A 21,064-nucleotide genomic window follows, 5' to 3' on the forward strand; every position below is an offset into this window, starting at 1 on the left:
CCCTCATTTCTCCTGGCCTCTCCCCACAGTCCGCATCCGAGTCTGTTTGTTCTAGCTTTCACTTTCGCTTTCGACCTTAGAGATTTCTCCCAGCTTCCTCCCATAGTCCGTATCTGAGGCTATGCCTAGGCTTTCAATAGCTTCTTCCGGCACCTTTTTCGTCCGGCTTTTCCCTAGGCTGTTTGCTAGTCTCTCTCTCCGATATTTTCCCAGTTCTTCCCGTTTCTTCCCTCCTAAGTTTCATATCCGTCCTAGGTTTCCTATCCGAGTCAGGTTTCCTATCCGAGTCACGGCACCATTATGTCGCTCCCCCTCTTCGTGGGGGAACGACACTAAGCCCTGCCTAGGCTTCATATCCGAGTCACGGCACCATTATGTCGCTCCCCCTCTTCGTGGAGGAACGACACAGGACCCTGCGCTGTTCTTTCGTCTGCTCGGCCCTCCCCGGGTTTGCTGCTGGTTCTTCCCGGGTTGGCTACTGTCCCTTCCACCTCCGTGGAAGGGCGGTTCCCCCTGGCCGCTTTCCCCACTTCCGCAGGGGAGCGGCACACCGCCGGCCGGCTCTCTCGGGGGCTGCACAGGTGTTCCCCTTAGATGTTCCTCTTAGATGTTCCTGGTGCATGCCGTCTCTCTCCTCCTTTATAGTCCTCCTCCGCCAATCCTAACTCGGCTGCCCACACGCCGAGTACGCTGCTCTCCAATCAGGAGCAAGTCCTACAGTTTATTGGTTGAACTGGAGGCAGCTGTGTAAAAGCTGTTTACTTCTCTCCCAGCGCCATACTGTGGGAGAGCAGATGCATAGAATAAGTCTTAATTCCAGTAACTCAGTCTAGTCCAGATTGCTCCCCACAGTAAGAAAAAAAAGCAAGTTATAATGCACGTTTCACTGTGTAAGACAACCACTGCTTCTGTGCAGTGGGCACCTGTGGGCGCCTGGACCCTGACAGTACTGGCAGCGTCCCCTCTCCTGGGGTCCATGTGAATGGATGATGCAGGGGGGCCGGTGGCTGGGTCTTGCCAGTGGGGAAGAGAAAGGGAACACAAAACTGCTGTTGGGCAACAAGAAGACATCAGCATTTCGCTTTTGGTGCTCGAGATTCTATCTGCCTTCCTGTGGTTCTGCTCCCCTGACCTATAAGCAATCCCTGCTCCATAATGTTAAGGGGCCCCAAATGGTAGCCTGCTGTTGAAGTACTGGGTTCGAGTCCGGGTTTGTCTTTAAGAGGCACAGGGCCTTGAACAAGCCACCTATATATCTGTGAGCCAAGATTTTCTCATCTGTGAAAAATGGTCTGAGTTGTCCCTCCCTGCCTCTCATGATCTTGTCATCACATAAGAAACTTGTAATAGGCTACATTCCAGACTGGTGGCACGGACCATCCAGCCCGTGGACACAACAAGGCCTGAGAAACCTTCACTTTGGCCCTGCCCAGGCAACTGCAGGCGGGACTCAAAATTCAGTAAGCTGATCGGCCCAGCTCTGGCCGTTGCAGCGATCTGGGGAGTTAACCAGTGGATGGAGGACCTCTCTCCCTCTCTCTCTGCCTCTCCTCTTTCTGTGTAACTCTGACTTTCAAATAAATAAAATCTTTAAAAAACATTTCAGTAAGTCTACAGCAGGCTGATTTTTTTTTTTTTTTTTTGACAGGCAGAATGGACAGTGAGAGAGACAGAGAGAAAGGTCTTCCTTTTGCCGTTGGTTCACCCTCCAATGGCCACCGTGGCTGGCGTGCTGTGGCCGGAGAACTGCGCTGATCCGAAGGCAGGAGCCAGGTGCTTCTCCTGGTCTCCCATGGGGTGCAGGGCCCAAGGACTTGGGCCATCCTCCACTGCACTCCCTGGCCACAGCAGAGAGCTGGAGCAGGCTGATTTTTAAGTTGGTAAATTTGTATGGCTTGCGAATGATGCTATAAATATACAAATGGCCCTTGGCAGCAAAAAGTTTACTCATCCCTGTTTAATGAGAAGTGCTACATGAAGGGAAGGCATGCATGGTTTTAGGACTTTAGTGGCAAGAACTGAGAAGATAACTAAGACTCCATTCTGACTGCCGCCTCCATCCGAAAGAAGCCAAGCCTCCAGCAAACTGCTTGGCAAGGTGTTCACTGCCTCCTCCCCACCTTTTTCAAGTAGCCACAACAGTTCTCTAGATCCACTGATGGGGACCCAGCCTCTGGCTCATAAGCAGGCGCCTGCCAAGCTGGTGCGTGTGTGTGGCTTTACTCTCCACGGCACAAGAGATCAGAGAAGCGGTTCTTGACTGGGAAGAGCTCACAAAGGACAGCTGCCGAGGGAGGCGAGTCTAGAGCTAGGACGGGCTGTGTCTCTGGTGCTTAGAGACCTTCTGGGGTAAATGGGCCTGACTCACCCCAGTTGTCCCCAGAAATCAAGAATTATAAAGAGACAGAAAGGAGAACCACACGGGAGAATGGGCGTAATACGGACAGGCAGGCTTCCTAGGGCCCTCAGCCCGCCTCTCTGGATTGTGCTCCCTCAGCAAACAGGCAGCTGCTTTCCCACTCAAGCCTCTGGCTCCTTTTGGAAGGGAGCAGGCCGCAGACCTGGAGCACATGCCGCTCTTCTCGGAGCCACTGGGTGACACGCGTGTCGCACAGAGAGGCCAGTGTTACCTGGTGTGGCTGTTGGAGGACAGGCTCTCCCAGGGCTGCACGCTGCAGCCAGCCACAGTGAAGGCTCCCCCACAGCTGCCATCCAGCTTCATGAGCAGGGCCTTGGCGGCGTTCTCGGCTGTCTTCCGGCAGTCGTGGGCTCGCTTCAGCATCTGAGTAATGTTTTCATCCCCTGACTGGTCTCCTGCATTGCAGAGAAGCCAATGCATTAATCAGGGCAGGCTGGACAGGGCATCCCTGGGGAGTTTGCACGATCAATTGCTGGCTGCTCATGACAGGCGGCCAGCCAGTGAGGAGACCTGTGTCCTGGGCCTGGCCTTTAGAAGCTGGGTTTAGGAAGACATCTTTCTGCCCTGGCTCCATTGTTCTCACGGACAAATGAAGGGCTGGCCAATGTGGACTCCAAGGTCTTAGCCTTGTTAGGCTAGCACTTTCTCATCACCCCCAGCTCCTGACATCTCCTCCCACTCAGTCCCAAGTCCACTGTTTGGTCATTCTGCTATGCATTTCCTTATAAATGAGGGCACAGAGAAGTTGCTAAATCTCTACATGTTTATAGCTTTGGTTAAAACTGTGTGTAGGTGAGACAAAACTAACAGTTCAGATGAAAATTATTTCATATGTATGCATACATACACAAATACACATGCACATATATATAATATGTAAAATATATATGCTCCCTATTTTACGTATCAACATTGTCCCTGACCCTTCTCTGAGCTTGGTAGTGGTGGCAAACTCAGCTCTCCTGGGAGCCTGTAACTGGGCTGGAGCTCGGATGTCAGGGCACGGTGGGCACGAGCACGCAGCGGCATGGGCACTCCTGTTCACTTTCTTGTGTTTTCGAAGGTGCTGGAAAATGCCAAACTATGCAGACATCCAGGAGACAGGTGGCGTCAGGGACTGGGGGTGGTGAGGGACAGGAGAAGCACAGAGGGCCCTCAGGGCAGTCACACCCTTCTGGAGGAAGCTACAATGGTGGATGCCCATGAACACGCACTTGTCCAAACCAAGAGTGAACCCCAATATGAACTACAGACTCAGTATGCTGGGTGAACCCCATGTCAGTGTAGGCTCACGAATTTTAACAAATATGCACTGCTCTGTTGGGGGGGCCGTGCATGTGTCAGGGAGGGGGGAGATAAAAAATGTCTGCACCTTCTCAATTTTGCTATGAACTGAAAACTGCTCTAAAAAAATAAGTTTTGGTTGGGGCATTTGGCACAGAAGTTAGGATACCCACATCCCACACCACAGTGCCTGGATTTGAGTCCTGTCTCTACTTCTCATTCTAGATTCCTGCTAATGTGCACCATGGGATGCAGCATTAGTATTTGGGTCCCAGGCACCCACAGCCCAGCCCAGCCCTGGGCAATGCATCCATGTGGGGAACAGAAGATCTCTCTCTCTTTCCCTATCTGCCTTTCACCTAAAATAATTACAGTCTTACTGGAACAAAACAAAAATTGCATTGGCCAAACAAGTCACTGGTTTGCCACCTCTGCAGTGCTGATCCACACTCTCTGGAATATTTTCAGATGAAATACTTGGGGACACACTCAACTTCTCCATCCTTCAACCCCACTGCCAGGGTCCAAAGAAATTCCTCTGGCTTCCCGAGGCATGGTTTGAAAACCACCAGCCTCAGTCATCTCCAGTGAACATAATGAATGCCTACGAAGTGGACAAGAAACAGAGAAGCCACAGTAACTGATACTGTGGGCCAGTGTCGCCAGTGAGGTCTTGCTTGGCTGTGCAACTGTACAGCACACTAGAGTAGAATAACAGGCCAGGGTGCTGCTGGCAGAATGGGAGCCTGGCGCTTAGTGGGGGCTGCATTAGACCAGCCACGGCCTGGTGAGAGGGGGAGAAAGCGGGTGGGCAGGTCTTGAAGGCTGGAACTCACCGAACTCCTCTGGCTGTTTCTGACAGGTCTGGCTTCCTTCAACAAGAGGGACAGCTTCCATACCTCTCACCAACTGAGCACCTGAATTGTGTCCTGAGGTAGGCACATCACCACTGACTGGCTCCCCTTACAAATATATATGCAGACGCTACCCATTACTAGGCAAGTGCAAAGCACTGCATTACTGATTTCAAATACCTTCAATGCACTTTTATGCCCCTTTAGCTCCTACCAAGGAACTGCACTGAGTAGCTACAAGCCTCATAAAAGCCTTTCAGGATGGAACAGGTTAAGACATCCCTCTGACACAAACTGGAAAAAAGATGATTGATTGTTCCCTTTAATTGATCATTTCTCTTAATGTACATATTTTTAAAAAACCTGACAGCAGCCAAGATCATTTCAGGATCTGTTTCATAGGAGGAGTAAAGTTTTATGGTTCAGTTAAAAGGCTCTGAAAAATGAGGTTTCTAATGGAAATGCTGGCAGAATTTCCACTTTGAGGCTGGGAATGTAATACTACTAAAAAAGAAAGAGAAAACCCAGGAGTAGGAGGAGAAGATGGCCACCCATACAAATAAAGGCCTGCTCCCTTGGTGGGTGCCCTGGACGGAAAGCAGGAAATTAACACCCACAGCCCAGCACTTCCTTCTTCAGAGTCCTGCGCGTGTCAAAACCAGAGGAGGAAGAGCACGTGAGGGTCAGTGCAAAGCCAGGGTCCAGGGAGGCGAGGGAGCTGGTGAGGACAGACATGTACTCAGAAGGTGCCTGGAAGGGGTGAGGTCGGGCCCAGCAAAACGCAGGCTCCCTGAAGAGCTGCGGGCCCTGAGACCAAGCTCAAGTCACTGCGGCAGAGGGTCTGGTCACTACCACCTTCGGCTCTGGGGTTACTGGCCACTTTGGCTTCCTGTATACCTGTCCTTGCTCTTCCAAGCTGCTACTGTTAGGAAGTGGAGGTAGGGCCGTGTCACCGAGAGGGGCAAGCTTCTTCCCTTCCATCTCTCTTTCCTCTCAAGCACTGTATGTGCTGCTATCTTCCTAAAGTGTGCAGGGCCCAGCCACATCACCGGCCAAACTACAGCAGCTGCTGCTGCCTAGGCCGCTGCATTTATGTTGTTTGTAGGTAAGACACCCCTCCACTCACTCAAACTGAGGGACAGAAGTGGGGTTAGGGGAACAGGGAGGGCCTTGATCCGGCTGTGTGTGTGTGTGTGTGTGGGGACAAGGTAGGTCATCAGACAGCCCTGTTCCACTGAGGAGTGGGTGTGTATGTGTGTGTGGGGGGGGGGCAAGGTAGGTCATCAGACAGACCTGTTCCACTGTGGAGTGTGTGTGTGTGTGTGTGTGTGTGGGGACAAAGTGGGTCATCAGACAGCCCTGTTCCACTGAGGAGTGGGTGTGTATGTGTGTGTGTGTGGGGGGGGGGACAAGGTAGGTCATCAGACAGACCTGTTCCACGTGGAGTGGGTGTATATGTGTGTGTGGGGGGGGACAAGGCAGGTCATCAGACAGCCCCGTTGCACTGTGGAGTGTGTGTGTGTGTGTGTGTGTGTGTGGGGACAAAGTGGGTCATCAGCCTCGTTCCACTGAGGAGTGGGTGTGTATGTGTGTGTGTGGGGGGGGGCAAGGTAGGTCATCAGACAGACCTGTTCCACGTGGAGTGGGTGTATATGTGTGTGTGTGTGTGTGTGTATGTGTGGGGACAAGGCAGGTCATCAGATAGCCCCGTTCCACTGTGGAGTGGGTGTGGGGGGGCAAGGCAGGTCATCAGACAGCCCTGTTCCACTGAGGAGTGTGTGTGTGTTTGTGTGTGTGGACAAGGTAGGTCATCAGACAGCCCCGTTCCACTGTGGAGTGTGTGTGTGTGGGGGGACAAGGCAGGTCATCAGACAGTCCCGTTCCACTGTGCAGTGTGTGTGTGTGTGTGTGTGTGTGTGGATAAGGTAGGTCATCAGACAGCCCTGCTCCACTGTGGAGTGTGTGTGTGTGTGGGGACAAGGCAGGTCATCAGACAGTCCCATTCCACTGTGCAGTGGGTGTGTGTGTGTGTGTGTGTGGATAAGGTAGGTCATCAGACAGCCCTGTTGCACTGTGGAGTGGGTGTGGGGGGGGACAAGGCAGGTCATCAGACAGCCCCGTGCCACTGTGGAGTGGGTGTGTGTGGGGACAAGGCAGGTCATCAGACAGCCCTGTTCCACTGTGGAGTGGGTGTGGGGGGGCACAAGGCAGGTCATCAGACAGCCCCGTTGCACTGTGGAGTGGGTGTAGGTGGGGGGACAAGGCAAGTCATCAGACAGCCCCGTTGCACTGTGGAGTGGGTGTGGGGGGGGACAAGGCAGGTCATCAGACAGCCCCGTGCCACTGTGGAGTGGGTGTAGGTGGGGGGACAAGGCAGGTCATCAGACAGTCCCGTTCCACTGTGCAGTGTGTGTGTGTGTGTGTGTGTGTGGACAAGGTAGGTCATCAGACAGCCCTGTGCCACTGTGGAGTGGGTGTAGGTGGGGGGACAAGGCAGGTCATCAGACAGCCCCGTTGCACTGTGGAGTGGGGCTCAGAGAGTTAGCACTGCTTAGTCACGGGACACTGGAGATGAAGGAGAGTCATGGCCAAGAAAGCAGTGAGAGGAGGCAAAGGCCCCCTGGGCAGCACAAGCCCCCCAGCCAGCAGCATCCCAGAGCCGGCCCACTCATCACTGGTGGCCCTCCTGCTCCAAGTGGGCCCGCTGTCAGCTGAGGAGACCAGGACTCTAAGGCCTGTGTGCTTTACTTTTCTGTAACTGTTTCTGCTCCAGGTGGCATCACCATCAACAAGCTGCCCGCTCAGTCATGAGGGACACTGAAGAGCACATTGACGAGCACGTTTCATGCTGCCGTGAGATGACTCAGTGTCAGCAGCGGTGACGAGTGGAGAGCACAGAGGCAAGGAAACGAGACCAGGAGGTTCGGCCAGGGGCCAGGCGGAGCACTCACCCGGGGAGGAGCCCACACCGGCCGCGCGGAACTGTCCCAGGATCAGGCTCTGCTCACTCTCGGCCAGCGCCAGGAGCAGCTCGTAAGCTTCGATGCACTGCTCACTGAAACACAAGCATAAGATCAAGGTGGTGGTCTCAGACTGCAGGGGGTACCTCCAAAGCCTGTGCTGGTCCTCGGGTGGAGGCAACCAGCGGCTGCCCAGCCTCACCATCAACGTGAGCAGGAAAGCACCCAGGAAAGCCCCTGGACAAGGGGGTGGCTCATTCTGTTAGGTCTGTCTTTGTTCTTGTTGTGACTTCCAACTAAGTTCTAGAAACACTCGAGAACAGCACTAAAGGAGGCACAGGACATCGCTGCCCCTTGGACGGCAGGCTAGACAAGAAGGGCGGTCCCCTGGTGAGTGGGCCTCCGTGTGGCCCACTGAGCCCGGCACTCCGGTACTCACACCGTGGAGCTATGGGACCAGGGGCTGGTGCCAGGGCTGGTGTGTGTCACTAAAGAATGTGGCGAGGTGACGGCATGTCACATCCAGAATCAGGTTATTAGAAACAATGTGACTGCCTCTCCGTCACCTCCTCCCACTCCGCTTTCTCTCCCACTGTCGTGCTCTGTAGAAGGCCAGCTGCCCTGGCCTGCGGACTCCCAGCTGGCCCTGGGGGGTGGAGTCCTCCAGCCAACAACCTCAGGAGCGAGGCCTCACAGCAGCTGGTCCTGCAGGTGACGCAGCCTTGGCTGACAGCTTGACCAGAACCACTTAGCTCAAACTGGTACTGGCAGGAGACCCCGGAGGAGACAGCTGTGATCCAGACCGTGCAACTCAATGCAGCAGCCACTGGCCACATGTGGCTACTTAAATGTTTAACATTTTTTTTTTTTTGACAGGCAGAGTGGACAGTGAGAGAGAGAGACAGAGAGAAAGGTGTTCCTTTGCCGTTGGTTCACCCTCCAATGGCTGCCGCGGCCGGTGCGCTGCGGCCGGCGCACCGCGCTAATCCGATGGCAGGAGCCAGGAGCCAGGTGCTTTTCCTGGTCTCCCATGGGGTGCAGGGCCCAAGCACCTGGGCCATCCTCCACTGCATTCCCTGGCCACAGCAGAGGGCTGGCCTGGAAGAGGGGCAACCGGGACAGAATCCGGCGCCCCAACCGGGACTAGAACCTGGTGTGCCGGCGCTGCTAGGAGGAGGATTAGCCTAGTGAGCCGCGGCACCAGCCCTAAATGTTTAACATTTTAAGTTACAATAAAACGAAAGACTTGGTTCCTCCATTGCAGTAGCTGTACTTCATAGTTCAACAGCCACACGTGGCTAGTGGTTGCTACAGCAGACAGCACAGAAGGTGCTTGTAAAGTCCCCTCAGAACACGCCTCAGCCTCCACAGCTCTCATGAGAGGAGGAATTGACGGTTCAGAGGATGAACTACTTTGTGTCCATCATCCACCGTGTGAGCGGCCCCTTTCCCGCACCTGGGCCCGTGCAGGCCTCTCCAGATGGGGTAGAACACGTGTGTGACACCTGCGGGAGCCCTGACAGGAGGCTGCCGGTAGCAAGACTTCCTCCCCAAGCCAAGGCCTGATTAGCTGCCCCGGCGGAGCAGGGAGAGCACTCCTTTGATGAGGAGACCACCTGCCTGTGCCTGCCTTTACTTCCACTGCCCTTGGTAAGAGTTAAGGACAAGAGCTCAATCACGGCACGTGCTGGCAGATCTTCCCTCCACAGTCGCGCAGGCCTCAGCCTGGAGCTGCCGGGACACTCGGTGTCCGCGAGGAAGTGCTCAGCTGCAGGCGCAGGCAGCCGGCGGCCCGTTCTGGGGGTCTGCAAACCAGAACCGCTGCTCTCCAGCTCTGGTCTCATACGCCTTGGCTTAACTTTTTTTTTTGAAGATAATATGTTCCATAAAGCAGTACTGAACTTTTTACCAGGTTGTTTGCAATTAGTCAGCCACTCTGACACCTTGGCAAATATACTGGAGCCGGTATCACTAATAAATTAAACCTATGAAGACAGTACTGTAACACAGTTGTGTAGCTTTAAACAAGCAGTAATTTAAAAGCAGACGTACTCCAAAGCTCACGGGGCAGAAAAAAAAAGGGAGAGAGACATTTTTATTTCACTTGCTCACCAATAACTGAGTTATGGTTATTTAAAATGACTTTTTTTTTTCTAAATGATTTATTTACTTGAAAACAGTTACAGAGAAAAAGAGGGGGGAGAGAGAGAGATCTTCCATCTGTTGGTTCACTCCCCAGATGGCCAGTGCTGGGCTGGGCGGAAGCCAGAGCTTCGTGTGGCTCTCCCACCTGGGTGCAGGGGCCCATGTACTTGGCCCATCTTTTGCAGCTTTTCCAGGCTCATTAGCAGGGAGCTGGATCAGAAGTAGAGCAGCCAGGACTTACCCTGGCACCCATATGGGATGCAGGCACTGTGGACAGTGGCTTAACCTGCTACACCACAACGCTGTCTCCAAAATGGCTTGTTTTAATGGGGAAAAAGTGACAGCCTATCTGAAGAACCATAAAAACAGTCACGTCTTTTGACCTATACCTCCTGTTTCAGATATTTTTATCTCAAAGAAAAGATTCAAACAAATGAAGATGTCACCTATATTACTTACTCAAGTATTATTTCCAATATCAAAAATCTGCAAAAGTCTAAAATTTGTTTAGAGAAATGATTAAATAAAATAAAAAAATATATAAACTCAATGCAGGGGATACAGCTATTTAAAAGACACTACTGAGCAACATGAAAAACCATGACACAATGAACGCGCAGAATACATTATACATAAAATAAATTATAGATAAAAATTATTAAACACCAGAAAAGCAAATATAGAACACAAAAATCAACATTTTGAGTCACTGCTTAAATGAAATAAAGCCTTACTTGAGTATGTCATCGGAAAGATACCCCACTAATGGCAAATTCATGACCTTTATTCTCTTGACTGCGACAGGGTCCTGGCCGAGTTTCAGTACGCATCACACCAGTGTCGACTGCTCCTACCCCCGACTACGTCTTCTAACAGCCTGGTTGCTGCTCTGACACAGGTTTATCACGGCTGCAGTCCTGAGAATCTGAAGTGGCTACCCAGGTGGAGCGTGCGTCTTGCCCACCTGTACTGCAGGGCCAGCCTTAGCGCTGTGGCGTTGGACTCGTACTTTCCCACCAGCATGCTCATCCTCTCGGCGTTGCTTTTACATTCTTCCAGCGTTATTGTCAGGAGGTCATTTTGGGATTTGAGGTGTTCAATGCGGCTACAAAAGAAGAAAAACCACTTTTACACGAGGGCTGTTAATTAATTCACTACTATTTTAGTTGTTGTCTCATTTGTATTCAGGCCAGAAATATGTCAGGATGTGGACCTGTCAGATGTTCTAACAAATCTGTCAAAAATAATCGAGGAAACAACTCCAAATAAAAGAATCAGTAAATTTCATGTGACTCAGAAATAAAAATAAGCCCCCTGATTACTTTTTTTAAAGATTTAATCAGATGCCTTTTTTTTTTTTTTAAAGATTTATTTATTTATTTGAAAGCCAGAGTTACACAGAGAGGAGAGGCAGAGAGAGAGAGAGGTCTGCCATCCGCTGGTTCACTCCCCAGTTCAACGGATGGAGCTGTGCCGATCTGAAGCCAAGAACCAGGAGCTTCTTCCAGCTCTTCCACGTGGGTGCAGGGGCCCAATGACTTGGGCCATCTTCAACTGCTATCCCAAGCCATAACAGAGAGCTGGATCAGATGAGGAGCAGCCAGAACTAGAACCGGCACCCATATGGGATGCCAGCGCTTTAGGCCAGGGCGTTAACCCGCTACACCACAGCGCTGTCCCCCCCACCCCGCCCAGTTACTTCTCCACCCATTCTACAGGTGCTATGTGCCAGGTTCTGTGCGAGGCGCAAGGAAAGGGGACAGCCATGTGACCCCAAGGGCATCTTGAGAGTCATGTCAAGTGCACATCATCCCTAAGTCCCACTCCACAGGCACAGGGGAGACAGGGTACGGCAGTAACAGCTACATCTGCTTTTCTTTTTTATTAAAGATATATTTATTTATTCATAAGGCAGAAGGACATAGAAACAGAGAACAGAGATCTCCTATCTGCTGGTTCACTCCCCAAAATATCCCACAACAGCTGGGGCTGAGCCATGCCAAAACCAGGAGCCAGGAGCTCCAACTGGGTCTCCCAAGTGGGTGGCAGGAATTCAAGCAACTAGGTCATCATCTGCTCCCTCCCAGGCAAGTTAGCAGAAAGCTGGACAGGAGACAGAGGAACTGGGACTTTGAACCAACACTCTGAGACAGCAGGTGGGCGTCCCAAGCAACAGCTTAACAGGCTACACCTGCTCCAATACCTGCTCCAATACCTGTGCGTGTCTAGTCTTTCCTAAACCATATTCCCACTACCCTTTGTTTTATTTATTTATTTTTTTGACAGGCAGAGTGGACAGTGAGAGAGAGAGAGAGACAGGGAGAAAGGTCTTCCTTTTCTGTTGGTTCACTCCCCAATGGCTGCTGTGGCCGGCACGCTGCGCCAATCCAAAGACAGGAGCCAGGTGCTTCTCCTGGTCTCCCATGGGGTGCAGGGCCCAAGCACCTGGGCCATCCTCCACTGCACTCCCTGGCCACAGCAGAGAGCTGGACTGGAAGAGGGGCCACCGGGACAGAATCCGGTGCCCCGACCGGGACTAGAACCTGGTGTGCCGGCGCTGCAGGCGGAGGATTAGCCTATTGAGCTGTGGCGCCGGCCCCCACTACCCTTTGAAGTATTATTATACTCATTTCTCAGTTGAAGAAACTGAGGCACAAAAGGATAAGTACTTTGCCCAGGGATCTGCATGAGGCAGTCTGGCCAGACTACGTGCTATCAAACATTCACTTCGGAACAGAAGTACAAGACGAACCGGCAAGTACACCTGAGAATACACCCCTGAGAGCTTCCAGAGGGAAGTGGACCAGGAGCTGGGGACCGCATCCAGTGCTCCTTCCAGGCTACAGAGCGGCAGCTTTAAGTCCTGGTGGCCCAAGTCCTGGGAACTCTCCAGTTTTATTGGAGTTAGAAGTGCATACTCAGCACAAATGAGTTTGCGGCAAGTTAGAAAACAAAACCTGAAACTTCATCTTCCCCACTTTGTGTCCTGGGACATGCACGCCCTAGACGAGGGGATTCACTTTCCATGGGGCATGCTCTTTCGTAGGGCTCTGACCACAAAGTCTTAAAGACACAGACAGTGCAAACGACTCCCGAACATTCAGGGCTTGGAGGCGACCTGCCTTGAGACAAACCTTAGTCACATCTCAGAGCAGAACACGGGGCTGCCTGCCACAGTGCGGGACACTGAGTCCGGAACTGCCCGTCAGGCTCTGCGACCCCAGGGTCAAGTCGAGGCAAGGTGTCACAAGCTTCCCCTGCCTCTGCTCAGGTCGAGACGTCCTGACATGGTCCCCACTGCCTCGCTGACTTGCCAGCTCGCTCCGGTGAATGTTCGGTCCCCGGAATGGGCTCCCAGACCTCCGCAGGGCCCTGCTCGGCCCCACGCTCGGCCCCTCACTCAGGTCCGGAAGGCTCTGCTGCTCTCTGTCCTGCCTTAGAGACCACTTCTTCCCCGTCTCCTCACTCTCTGTCACGTCTGCGAGGCTGGCGTTGGCTCAGGTCCTGGTCCTGGGCCCTTTGTCAGTAATTCCCCTCTGTGGGTAACGTCACTCAGCGCCACTTCAACAGGCATCTGGGTTTCCGTGGCTCCAAACTCCTCCGGCTCAGGCCTCTTCCGCATGCCACGGATGATTCCATGGGGGGCCCACGGCCATCTTGCGTTACGCTCCATAAAGGGATTCTTGGTTTCTCCCAGACCTCGTCCTCCCCTATCTTCCCATCTCAGTGAACGCCACCCCTCAAACCCAGCCCCAGCATCTTCTTCAAGACCACCCCTGTCTCTCGCATCCCAGTCCAACCCCGCTGTGGTTTCTGCTGACTGTGCCACTGCACACATCCTGACCTGGTCCTGAGGCCGTCTCAATGGGCTGCCCTGGCCCTTGTTCCCACTCTCTCGCTCCCAGCTTTTCCATTCTTCACCCGAGTGATCGTTCCAATAGTAAATCAGACCCTGTTCTTCCCTCAATTAAAACCATTTTATTTATTCAAGGTTGCTGTCCAGCTCTCCCTAACCTCTTCGTTTGTCAGAAGGCTGCTCCTCTGTTCCATGACGCCTCAATGGAACCTCCCACCTTCAGGGCCACCTTCCCCACACCCCTCCCCACTCCTGTCAGTGTCCTGACGTCCTTCCTGGAGCTGGCTAGTAACTCCCCTTGTCCTTGTCTATCTCCTCTAACCTCTTCTGTTTTACTTTGCTTTGTATGTCAAACAGCCTAACATAGAGCAGGTGCTTTATTTTATTGTTTCCCAAAAAAACCTTTATTTAAGGAATACAAACTTCATGCATTTCATAAGTACAACTTTAAGAATACAGTGATTCTCCCACCATACCTGCCATCCCACTCCTCCTCCTCTTCTGTCTCCCATTCCCAGTCCCATTCTCCACTAAGACCCATTTTCAATTAATTTTATACACAGAAGACCAACTCTATACTAAGTAAAGAGTTCAACAATTTGCACACACACACACATATACACATACACAAAACACAACTGTTCAACGGTCAAGACAAGGGCTGTTCAAAATCATTGCCTCTTGAAGTTAATTTCACTTCTTTTTTAGAAACTTAACTATTATTTATTTATTTATTTTATTTATTTGACAGGTAGAGTTATAGGCAGTGAGAAAGAGAGAGAGAGAGAAAGGTCTTCCTTTTCCGGTGGTTCACTCCCCAAATGGCCTCCATGGCCAGAACTGCACTGATTCGAAGCTAGGAGCCAGGTGCTTCTCCTGGTCTCCCATGGGGTGCAGGGCCCAAGCACTTGGGCCATCCTCCACTGCCTTCCCGGGCCACAGCAGAGAGCTGGACTGGAAGAGATGCAGCCGGGACTAGAACTGGTACCCATATGGGATGCTGGCACTGCAGGCGAAGGATTAACCAAGTGAGCCACGGCATTGGTCCTGAAACTTAACTAACTTTAAAGAAGCACCAAAGAATGATACATCTTTTGCAAGCACTTAGACATAATTATAACACAACTCCTTGAGGACAGAGGTCCTGCATGGGAAGTTAGTGCACAGTGACTCCTGTTGCTGATTTAACAATTAACACTCTTATGTATTGTCGCTCCCCGTCTTCATGGGGGAACGACACTAAACCCTGCCTAGGCTTCATATCCGAGTCAGGTTTCCTATCCGAGTCACGGCACCATTATGTCGCTCCCCGTCTTCATGGGGGAACGACACTAAACCCTGCCTAGGCTTCATATCCGAGTCAGGTTTCCTATCCGAGTCACGGCACCATTATGTCGCTCCCCCTCTTCGTGGAGGAACGACACAGGACCCTGCGCTGTTCTTTTGTCTGCTCGGCCCTCCCCGGGTTTGCTGCTGGTTCTTCCCGGGTTGGCTACTATCCCTTCCACCTCCGTGGAAGGGCAGTTCCCCCTGGCCGCATTCCCCACTTCCGCAGGGGAGCGGCACACCGCCGGCCGGCTTTCTCGGGGGCTGCACAGGTTCCCTTAGATGTTCCCCATAGATGTTCCTGGTGCATGCCGTCTCTCTCCTCCTTTATAGTCCTCCTCCGCCAATCCCAACTCGGCTGCCCACACGCCGAGTACGCTGCTCTCCAATCAGGAGCAAGTCCTACAGTTTATTAGTTGAACTGGAGGCAGCTGTGCGGAAGCTGTTTACTTCTCTCCCAGCGCCATATTGTGGGAGAGCAGATGCATAGAATAAGTCTTAATTTCAGTAACTTAGTCCAGTCCGGATTGCTCCCCACAATGTATGACGTCAGTGACCACCCCAGGCTCTTGACATGAGCTGCCTAGGCTGTGGAAGCCTTCTGAATCCACAGTCTCTGTCAGCATTTAGACAAGGCCATAGCAAAGTGGAAGGTCTCTCCTCCCTTCAGAGAAAAGCAGCTCCTTCTCTGATGGCCCCTTCTCTCCACTGGGGTCTCAGCCACCGAGGTCCTTCATGCAGGACAGCTTTGGGCACAGGGTCCTGGCACTCCAGGCCTGCAGAGCAGGTGCTTTAAGGGAGGAAATGTTCCTTCTGTTTGGTACAGCCCCTCAGGGCAATCACAGGGTTTCTTGAAGGTAAATAAGCCTCCAGCTTTGAGAGTTCCACACCACATGTGAGCACGCAGAACCACAGGTTCCAGCTGTAGTGATGACCACAAAGGGGACGATGGAAACAAGAACAAAGAGCAGGGGCTGACTTGTTCCCTGGCCGTTCAGTCACTTTGGACTCAGGGCACAGCAATCAGTATCTGACTTCAAGGCCTTGGTCTTCGCGTTTCTTTCTTTCTTTCTTTCTTTTTTTTTTTTTTTTTTGGACAGGCAGAGTTAGACAGTGAGAGAGAGAGAGACAGAGAGAAAGGTCTTCCTTTTTCCGTTGGTTCACCCCCTAAATAGCTGCTACGGCCGGCGCGCTACGCCAATCCAAAGCCAGGAGCCAGGTGCTTCCTCCTGGTCTCCTGGTCTCCCATGCGGGTGCCCAAGCACCTGGGCCATCCTCCACTGCCTTCCCAGGCCACAGCAGAGAGCTGGATCAGATGAAGAGCAGCCGGGACTAGAACCGGTGCCCATATGGGATACCTGTGCCGCAGGTGGAGGATTAACCCACTGCGTCACGGCGCGGGCCCCAGTCTCCGCATTTCTAAGAGAGTAAGTACCCTCTAAGGGGGTAAGTCCCGTGGAGGACCATGTGGCTGTCTGTGTGAACCTCCTGTGGCCTGTCAGACAGCGGAACAAGGCGAGCTCCCAGCACCAAGGATTCCCCTTCTTCCGTCTCTCCTGGCACACAATTGAGGAGCGAGGACCCCAACATCCAGCCGTGAAACAGCTTAACCCCCAGAACTGCAGAAAGGCGCTCCTCCCTGAACTGAGGCCCCCTGGAAGGTGCCCGACTTCAGGAAACTGCAAAGGGCACACGTGGCTCCCAGGCCAGCAAAACCCAGAAAGCTGCTGCCACTTCCCTGGTACGGGGGCCTGCATCAGGGCCGTCCCTCTTCACTGTCTTGGATTTAATAAGGAGACCATTAATTTTGAGATTCAAAGTGACCCGGATTGCCACATTTCCTTAGTTCTCAAGAACTACCTCACAGAGCTTCAAATCAGGGAGGATTGACAGGATAATTTAATTCTGTTTCACCATACACAAGAGGAATGGAATTAAGCAACAGTGGTGGGGAACAGTCTCCACATGTCTTCCGAACTCTCACTACATTCCCCAGTAAGGACGGGAGGGTCACGCAGCCACGCCACTCATGCGTGCGGCCTCAGAGGCCAGCCTGCCCCCATGGATCCTGCTGAGTCAGACTGGTGCGTGGCTTGGCCAGGGTCCTCCTGTGCTGCCTGAGAAACTGCCTCCCCAGGGGGATGACACACCAGCCTTCACCAGAAGCCGAGACAGCAAACTCCTGCTCCCTCTGCTGTGAGAGTTGGAGGAAAATCCCTAAAACTGGCTGTCTGGTAAACAGATCTGTGGGACAGCACAGAACGTGGGGACTCAGGGTTGGGCGCATTTGCAAAGACAGACATAAAATTAGGAAATTGCCATGAAGAGCAGGAAGAGTCAGACCAGCAGGCCTGGCCACCACCAGGCCCATCTCGACCACACGCCTCTGCTGGTTCCTGGGAGTTCCCGGCGTCCCGGGACACTCACAGAACATTCCAGGCCTTTGGTCTGTGGTTCTCTGCAGCCCTCTGTGACCTACTTGCCAATCTGTGGACTGCCCTCAGGACCTGCTATGTAATTCTGTGCAAAATCAAACAGTGAAGTGTCTTGCTTCTGAATTATTCACAATTCAGAACAGCAACAGCCTAAGAGCAGAGCAGCAAAGCACCCAAGGACTAGGCCCTGGGTGACTGCAGGGGCTGCACGCCCTGAAGTCAGCCCTGGCTACGGCTCCCAGTCCTCCCAGCCCAGACGCTGGAAACCGCCTCCCCAGTGACAGCTGGACCCACTCACAGTGCACAAACACACAGGACTCTGCTTACCTATTCAGCCGCTCTGTTTCCACCTCAAACTCTCGAATCTTGCTTTCAGAGATGGCAGAGCCGTGTGAGTAGAGTGTCTGGAAAATCTCTTGGATGTTGGAGCAGTCCTGAAGCGAGTGGGCCAGGTGCTCAGCCACACTGCTGGAGACCTGCACATGCGAGCAGAGGCTTCCCTAAGGACAGTGTCACTTGGCGGATGCAAACCAATTTAGAGCTGATACTCCCCAGGGAATCTAAGACTACGGCACGCTGACTCTAAGGGTTCTCAGTCTGTCTAATTCTGGTATGAAGAGAACAAAAATAAAGCTGCATGCACCCAACACATACTGGTGGGCAGCAATGCTGGGCTCACCAGACCTTTTTTATCTACCTTCTGGGTGCTAAACAAAGTCTGGACTGCTGGCTCATGCTGAACAGCCCGCCACTGCACGCTGGGGTCCCTGTGTACTGGAGTCAGGGTGTAGGCTTATCCCTTTATTCTCACCATTGGACTCTGGCCTGGATTTGAGTACATGCAATTTTTATTCAGGGCAAAATTCAAGATCAGGAGCCTTAAAAATATTCTTCAGGCTCTCCTCAGCCCGGACAATCAAAGAGCTGGCTCTTCCAGAGAGTATCCCTGAAGCAAGGCAAACAGCTCCATCTGCACCACCCATCAGTTCTTCCAGGCCCTGAGGCCCACGGACTCCAGGATGAAAACCCCAGACCTGAACTGGATGGTGCTGGTCTTGCCTGGGGCTGAGTTACACTTCAAAGGCAGCAGTGGCCTGAGGGGAGAGCACCTTCCCTTTCAGACGCACGGTCTCTGACAGCACCAGGACTCTGGTCTCTGCCCCGGCAGGTGACAGAAAGCAGACAGCTCAACATTTTCATTTGCATCACTAGGAACTAAGCCTTTTTTTTTTTTTTTGGACAGGCAGAGTTAGGCACTGAGAGACAGAGACAGAGACAGAGAGAAAGGTCTTCCTTCCGTTGGTTCACCCCCAAAGTGGCCGCCACGGCTGGCGTGCTGCACCGATCTGAAGCCAGGGGCCAGGCACTTCTTCCTGGTCTCCCATGTGGGTGCAGGGCCTAAGCACTTGGGCCATCTTCCACTGCCTTCCCAGGCCACAGCAGAGAGCTGGACTGGAAGAGGAGCAGCCAGGACAGAATCCGGTGCCCCAACCGGGACTAGAACCCGGGGTACCGGCGCCGCAGGCAGGGGATTAGCCTAGCGAGCTGCGGCGCTGGTCTTGGTCGTTTCTTTACTTGAATGGTTTCAATAGAGGGGGAAGAAAACCTCCTTTAAACCTGACCAAGTAATTCACCAAGTGGAAAGCGGTGCGCATTTTAATTTGATCCTCTGGGAGGAGGCGGAGTACGATCTATCACGATAAGTAGCTGGTGACTGGTGGTGAAGTCTGGGGGTGCTGCGTCAGAAGCCACGGTCTGGGCAGCTCTCGTGGGTACGTTCTTGCCTGGCCTCCAGGACCACTCACCCCTATGCTGCTGATTTCTGAGCCCAGGACCGGCCGGTCAGATGAGGAGGACTCGGACCTTGTCTTTGATAGCTTTACCCTCTCAGCAATCTTAAAAAACAAAACAAAAAATTATCAGAAGAAGTACACATCACTCCTTAGGCAAACTGTCCGGGGCTATGTACTCACAAGGCTTACTTTCAACCACATCAACTCAATAGTGTCATTAAACCCTGAAAGGCAACTCGCTTGTCCAATCTTTCTATGGTCAGCCGAGGCCAGGGCTCCGGTGCTCTGCACGGCTGACACTTCACACGGCTAACTCTTTGCTGTGGGGGTTGTTCTGTTTAGTAGCATCCCTGGTATCCAGCCACGAGATGCCAGCAGCACTCCAGTTGTGACCATCAAAAGTCTTCCTCGACACTGCCAAAGGCACCCTGGAGACAAAATCACTTCCTGCTGAGAAATACTGCTTTAACCTAACCTACTACACTGACTGCTGAGAACCAAACTCCCTGTGGAGACGAGCAGGCGGGGGCAATATCATTTTAGCAGTCCCCCTGAGGGCTGTGGTAGACAGGGTGTGGCTGCTTCTTAGGATGGCCATGGCATGCTGGCTGGCAGAACCGTCACGCTGTGAGCGGGAGAGCCCTGGTTCATCACTCAGGCACCCCCACTGGCTGGACTGCAGTCCTTGAGAGCAACTCTGCATCCACCAGCAAGTGCTATCACACCTGACGAACGTCTCCCTCCGAACAGGGACTTGTCAGCTGTGACATTCTCCAGCCTACTGATTAATGAGATCTGGGGTCCAGGTTGCAGCCGAGAGAGATGCCAAACTCTTAGTGGGTTATCTCTCCCTGCAGCTCCAGTGCAGGAAGCCCCGGGGGAGCTGCGGGCTCGCCTGCACAATGGCAAGCTCCCACATAGCAGAAGGTGCCCCCCACACTGTCCTGTCCTTGGCACTCACCTTGGCAATGGGAATGTCATTGCTGCTGCTGCTGGTACTTAGCTCTCCGGTGCTGGGGTTCACAGGGCGGTTGGGGGCAGTGAGGCGGCCGGGGCTGGAGGGACCAGTGGCCTGCACGCTCTGCAGTCGGGTTTGAAGCTCTCGAACCTGAAAGCACAACGGACTTCAGACACAGCTGGCAGTTCCCCAGGCAAAGGGCAGAAGACCAGATGGGCCGATGGCAGACACTTTGTCTATAGGCAAGAATCAGCCATACTGGAAGGCTAAACTGATCAAGTCCTTACGTATAAAAGTCACTGTATTCCTAAGTGGACCTGCCACTGACCACCACCGGCTCTTCACATTAACGAGGGAACTACGTTACCCGGAAGGCCCTGGAAGCTATGTTAGGAATGTTTGTTTGGCCCCAAGTGCCTGGCTCTGTGCTGGGCACCGCAGACGCAGGAGCCAGGAAGAAATCTCTTCTGTCGATCACAGTTCAGAGGAGGAGACGGACACATAATTTCAACACAAGTGCCCTGGACCCTGCAGGAAGACTGTACTCCCTATGAAGTCATTCTGAGAGCTTGATGGGGGCAGGCTGCTTCAGGGAGAGGCTGGCTTTGGTGTGGCAGAACTGGGGTGGGGAGACAAGAGCTGGCACAGGGCTCAGGTGTCAGAGCACAGCTGCGTTTGAACAACTGCACATCACTGACTGTGCACGGTTTAGAGGAGACCTCTGCACTGGGAGGGAGGCGAGGCTGAGACAAAGATAGGCGACGGCACCAGCAGCTTTCCCACAAGGACTCAGGGTAGGAACATCCTGGGATAGTGGAAACGAACGCTCAAACAGCCCTCGCGTACAAAAGAGAAACTCAGGGCCTTTTGAATTGCATTTAAAACACACATTTACCAGCACATAATTGAAATGCCCAGAATATGCAAAGTATTCTAAACAAGGGAAGATAATTTCCAGAAACTGGCCGTTTTGTTATCCTTGACCGTCAAGTACAGCATTCTTCTGAAAGGGCACCACGGGCCTTATGGGAGGG

At 52.8% G+C, this 21,064-nt stretch overlaps 1 protein-coding gene across 1 annotated transcript in view; it reads right to left on the bottom strand.

Moving 5' to 3' along the window:
* Positions 1–21,064, bottom strand: part of LOC100354734 (MCC regulator of WNT signaling pathway) — a 111,615-nt gene that overhangs the window by 29,791 nt on the left and 60,760 nt on the right. The window contains exons 8-13 of the mRNA XM_089335833.1: positions 20,034–20,180; positions 19,085–19,174; positions 17,607–17,755; positions 10,627–10,767; positions 7,509–7,612; positions 2,631–2,814 (exon numbers count right to left, since the gene is read on the bottom strand). Coding sequence (XP_089191959.1) covers positions 2,631–2,814; positions 7,509–7,612; positions 10,627–10,767; positions 17,607–17,755; positions 19,085–19,174; positions 20,034–20,180 — 815 coding nt within the window. The remainder of the gene's footprint in view (positions 1–2,630; positions 2,815–7,508; positions 7,613–10,626; positions 10,768–17,606; positions 17,756–19,084; positions 19,175–20,033; positions 20,181–21,064) is intronic.

Source organism: Oryctolagus cuniculus, chromosome 6 (genome assembly GCF_051225735.1).
Source record: "Oryctolagus cuniculus isolate XC-2025 breed Fujian yellow rabbit chromosome 6, ASM5122573v1, whole genome shotgun sequence".
In the NCBI taxonomy this organism is placed as follows: Eukaryota; Metazoa; Chordata; class Mammalia; order Lagomorpha; family Leporidae; genus Oryctolagus; species Oryctolagus cuniculus.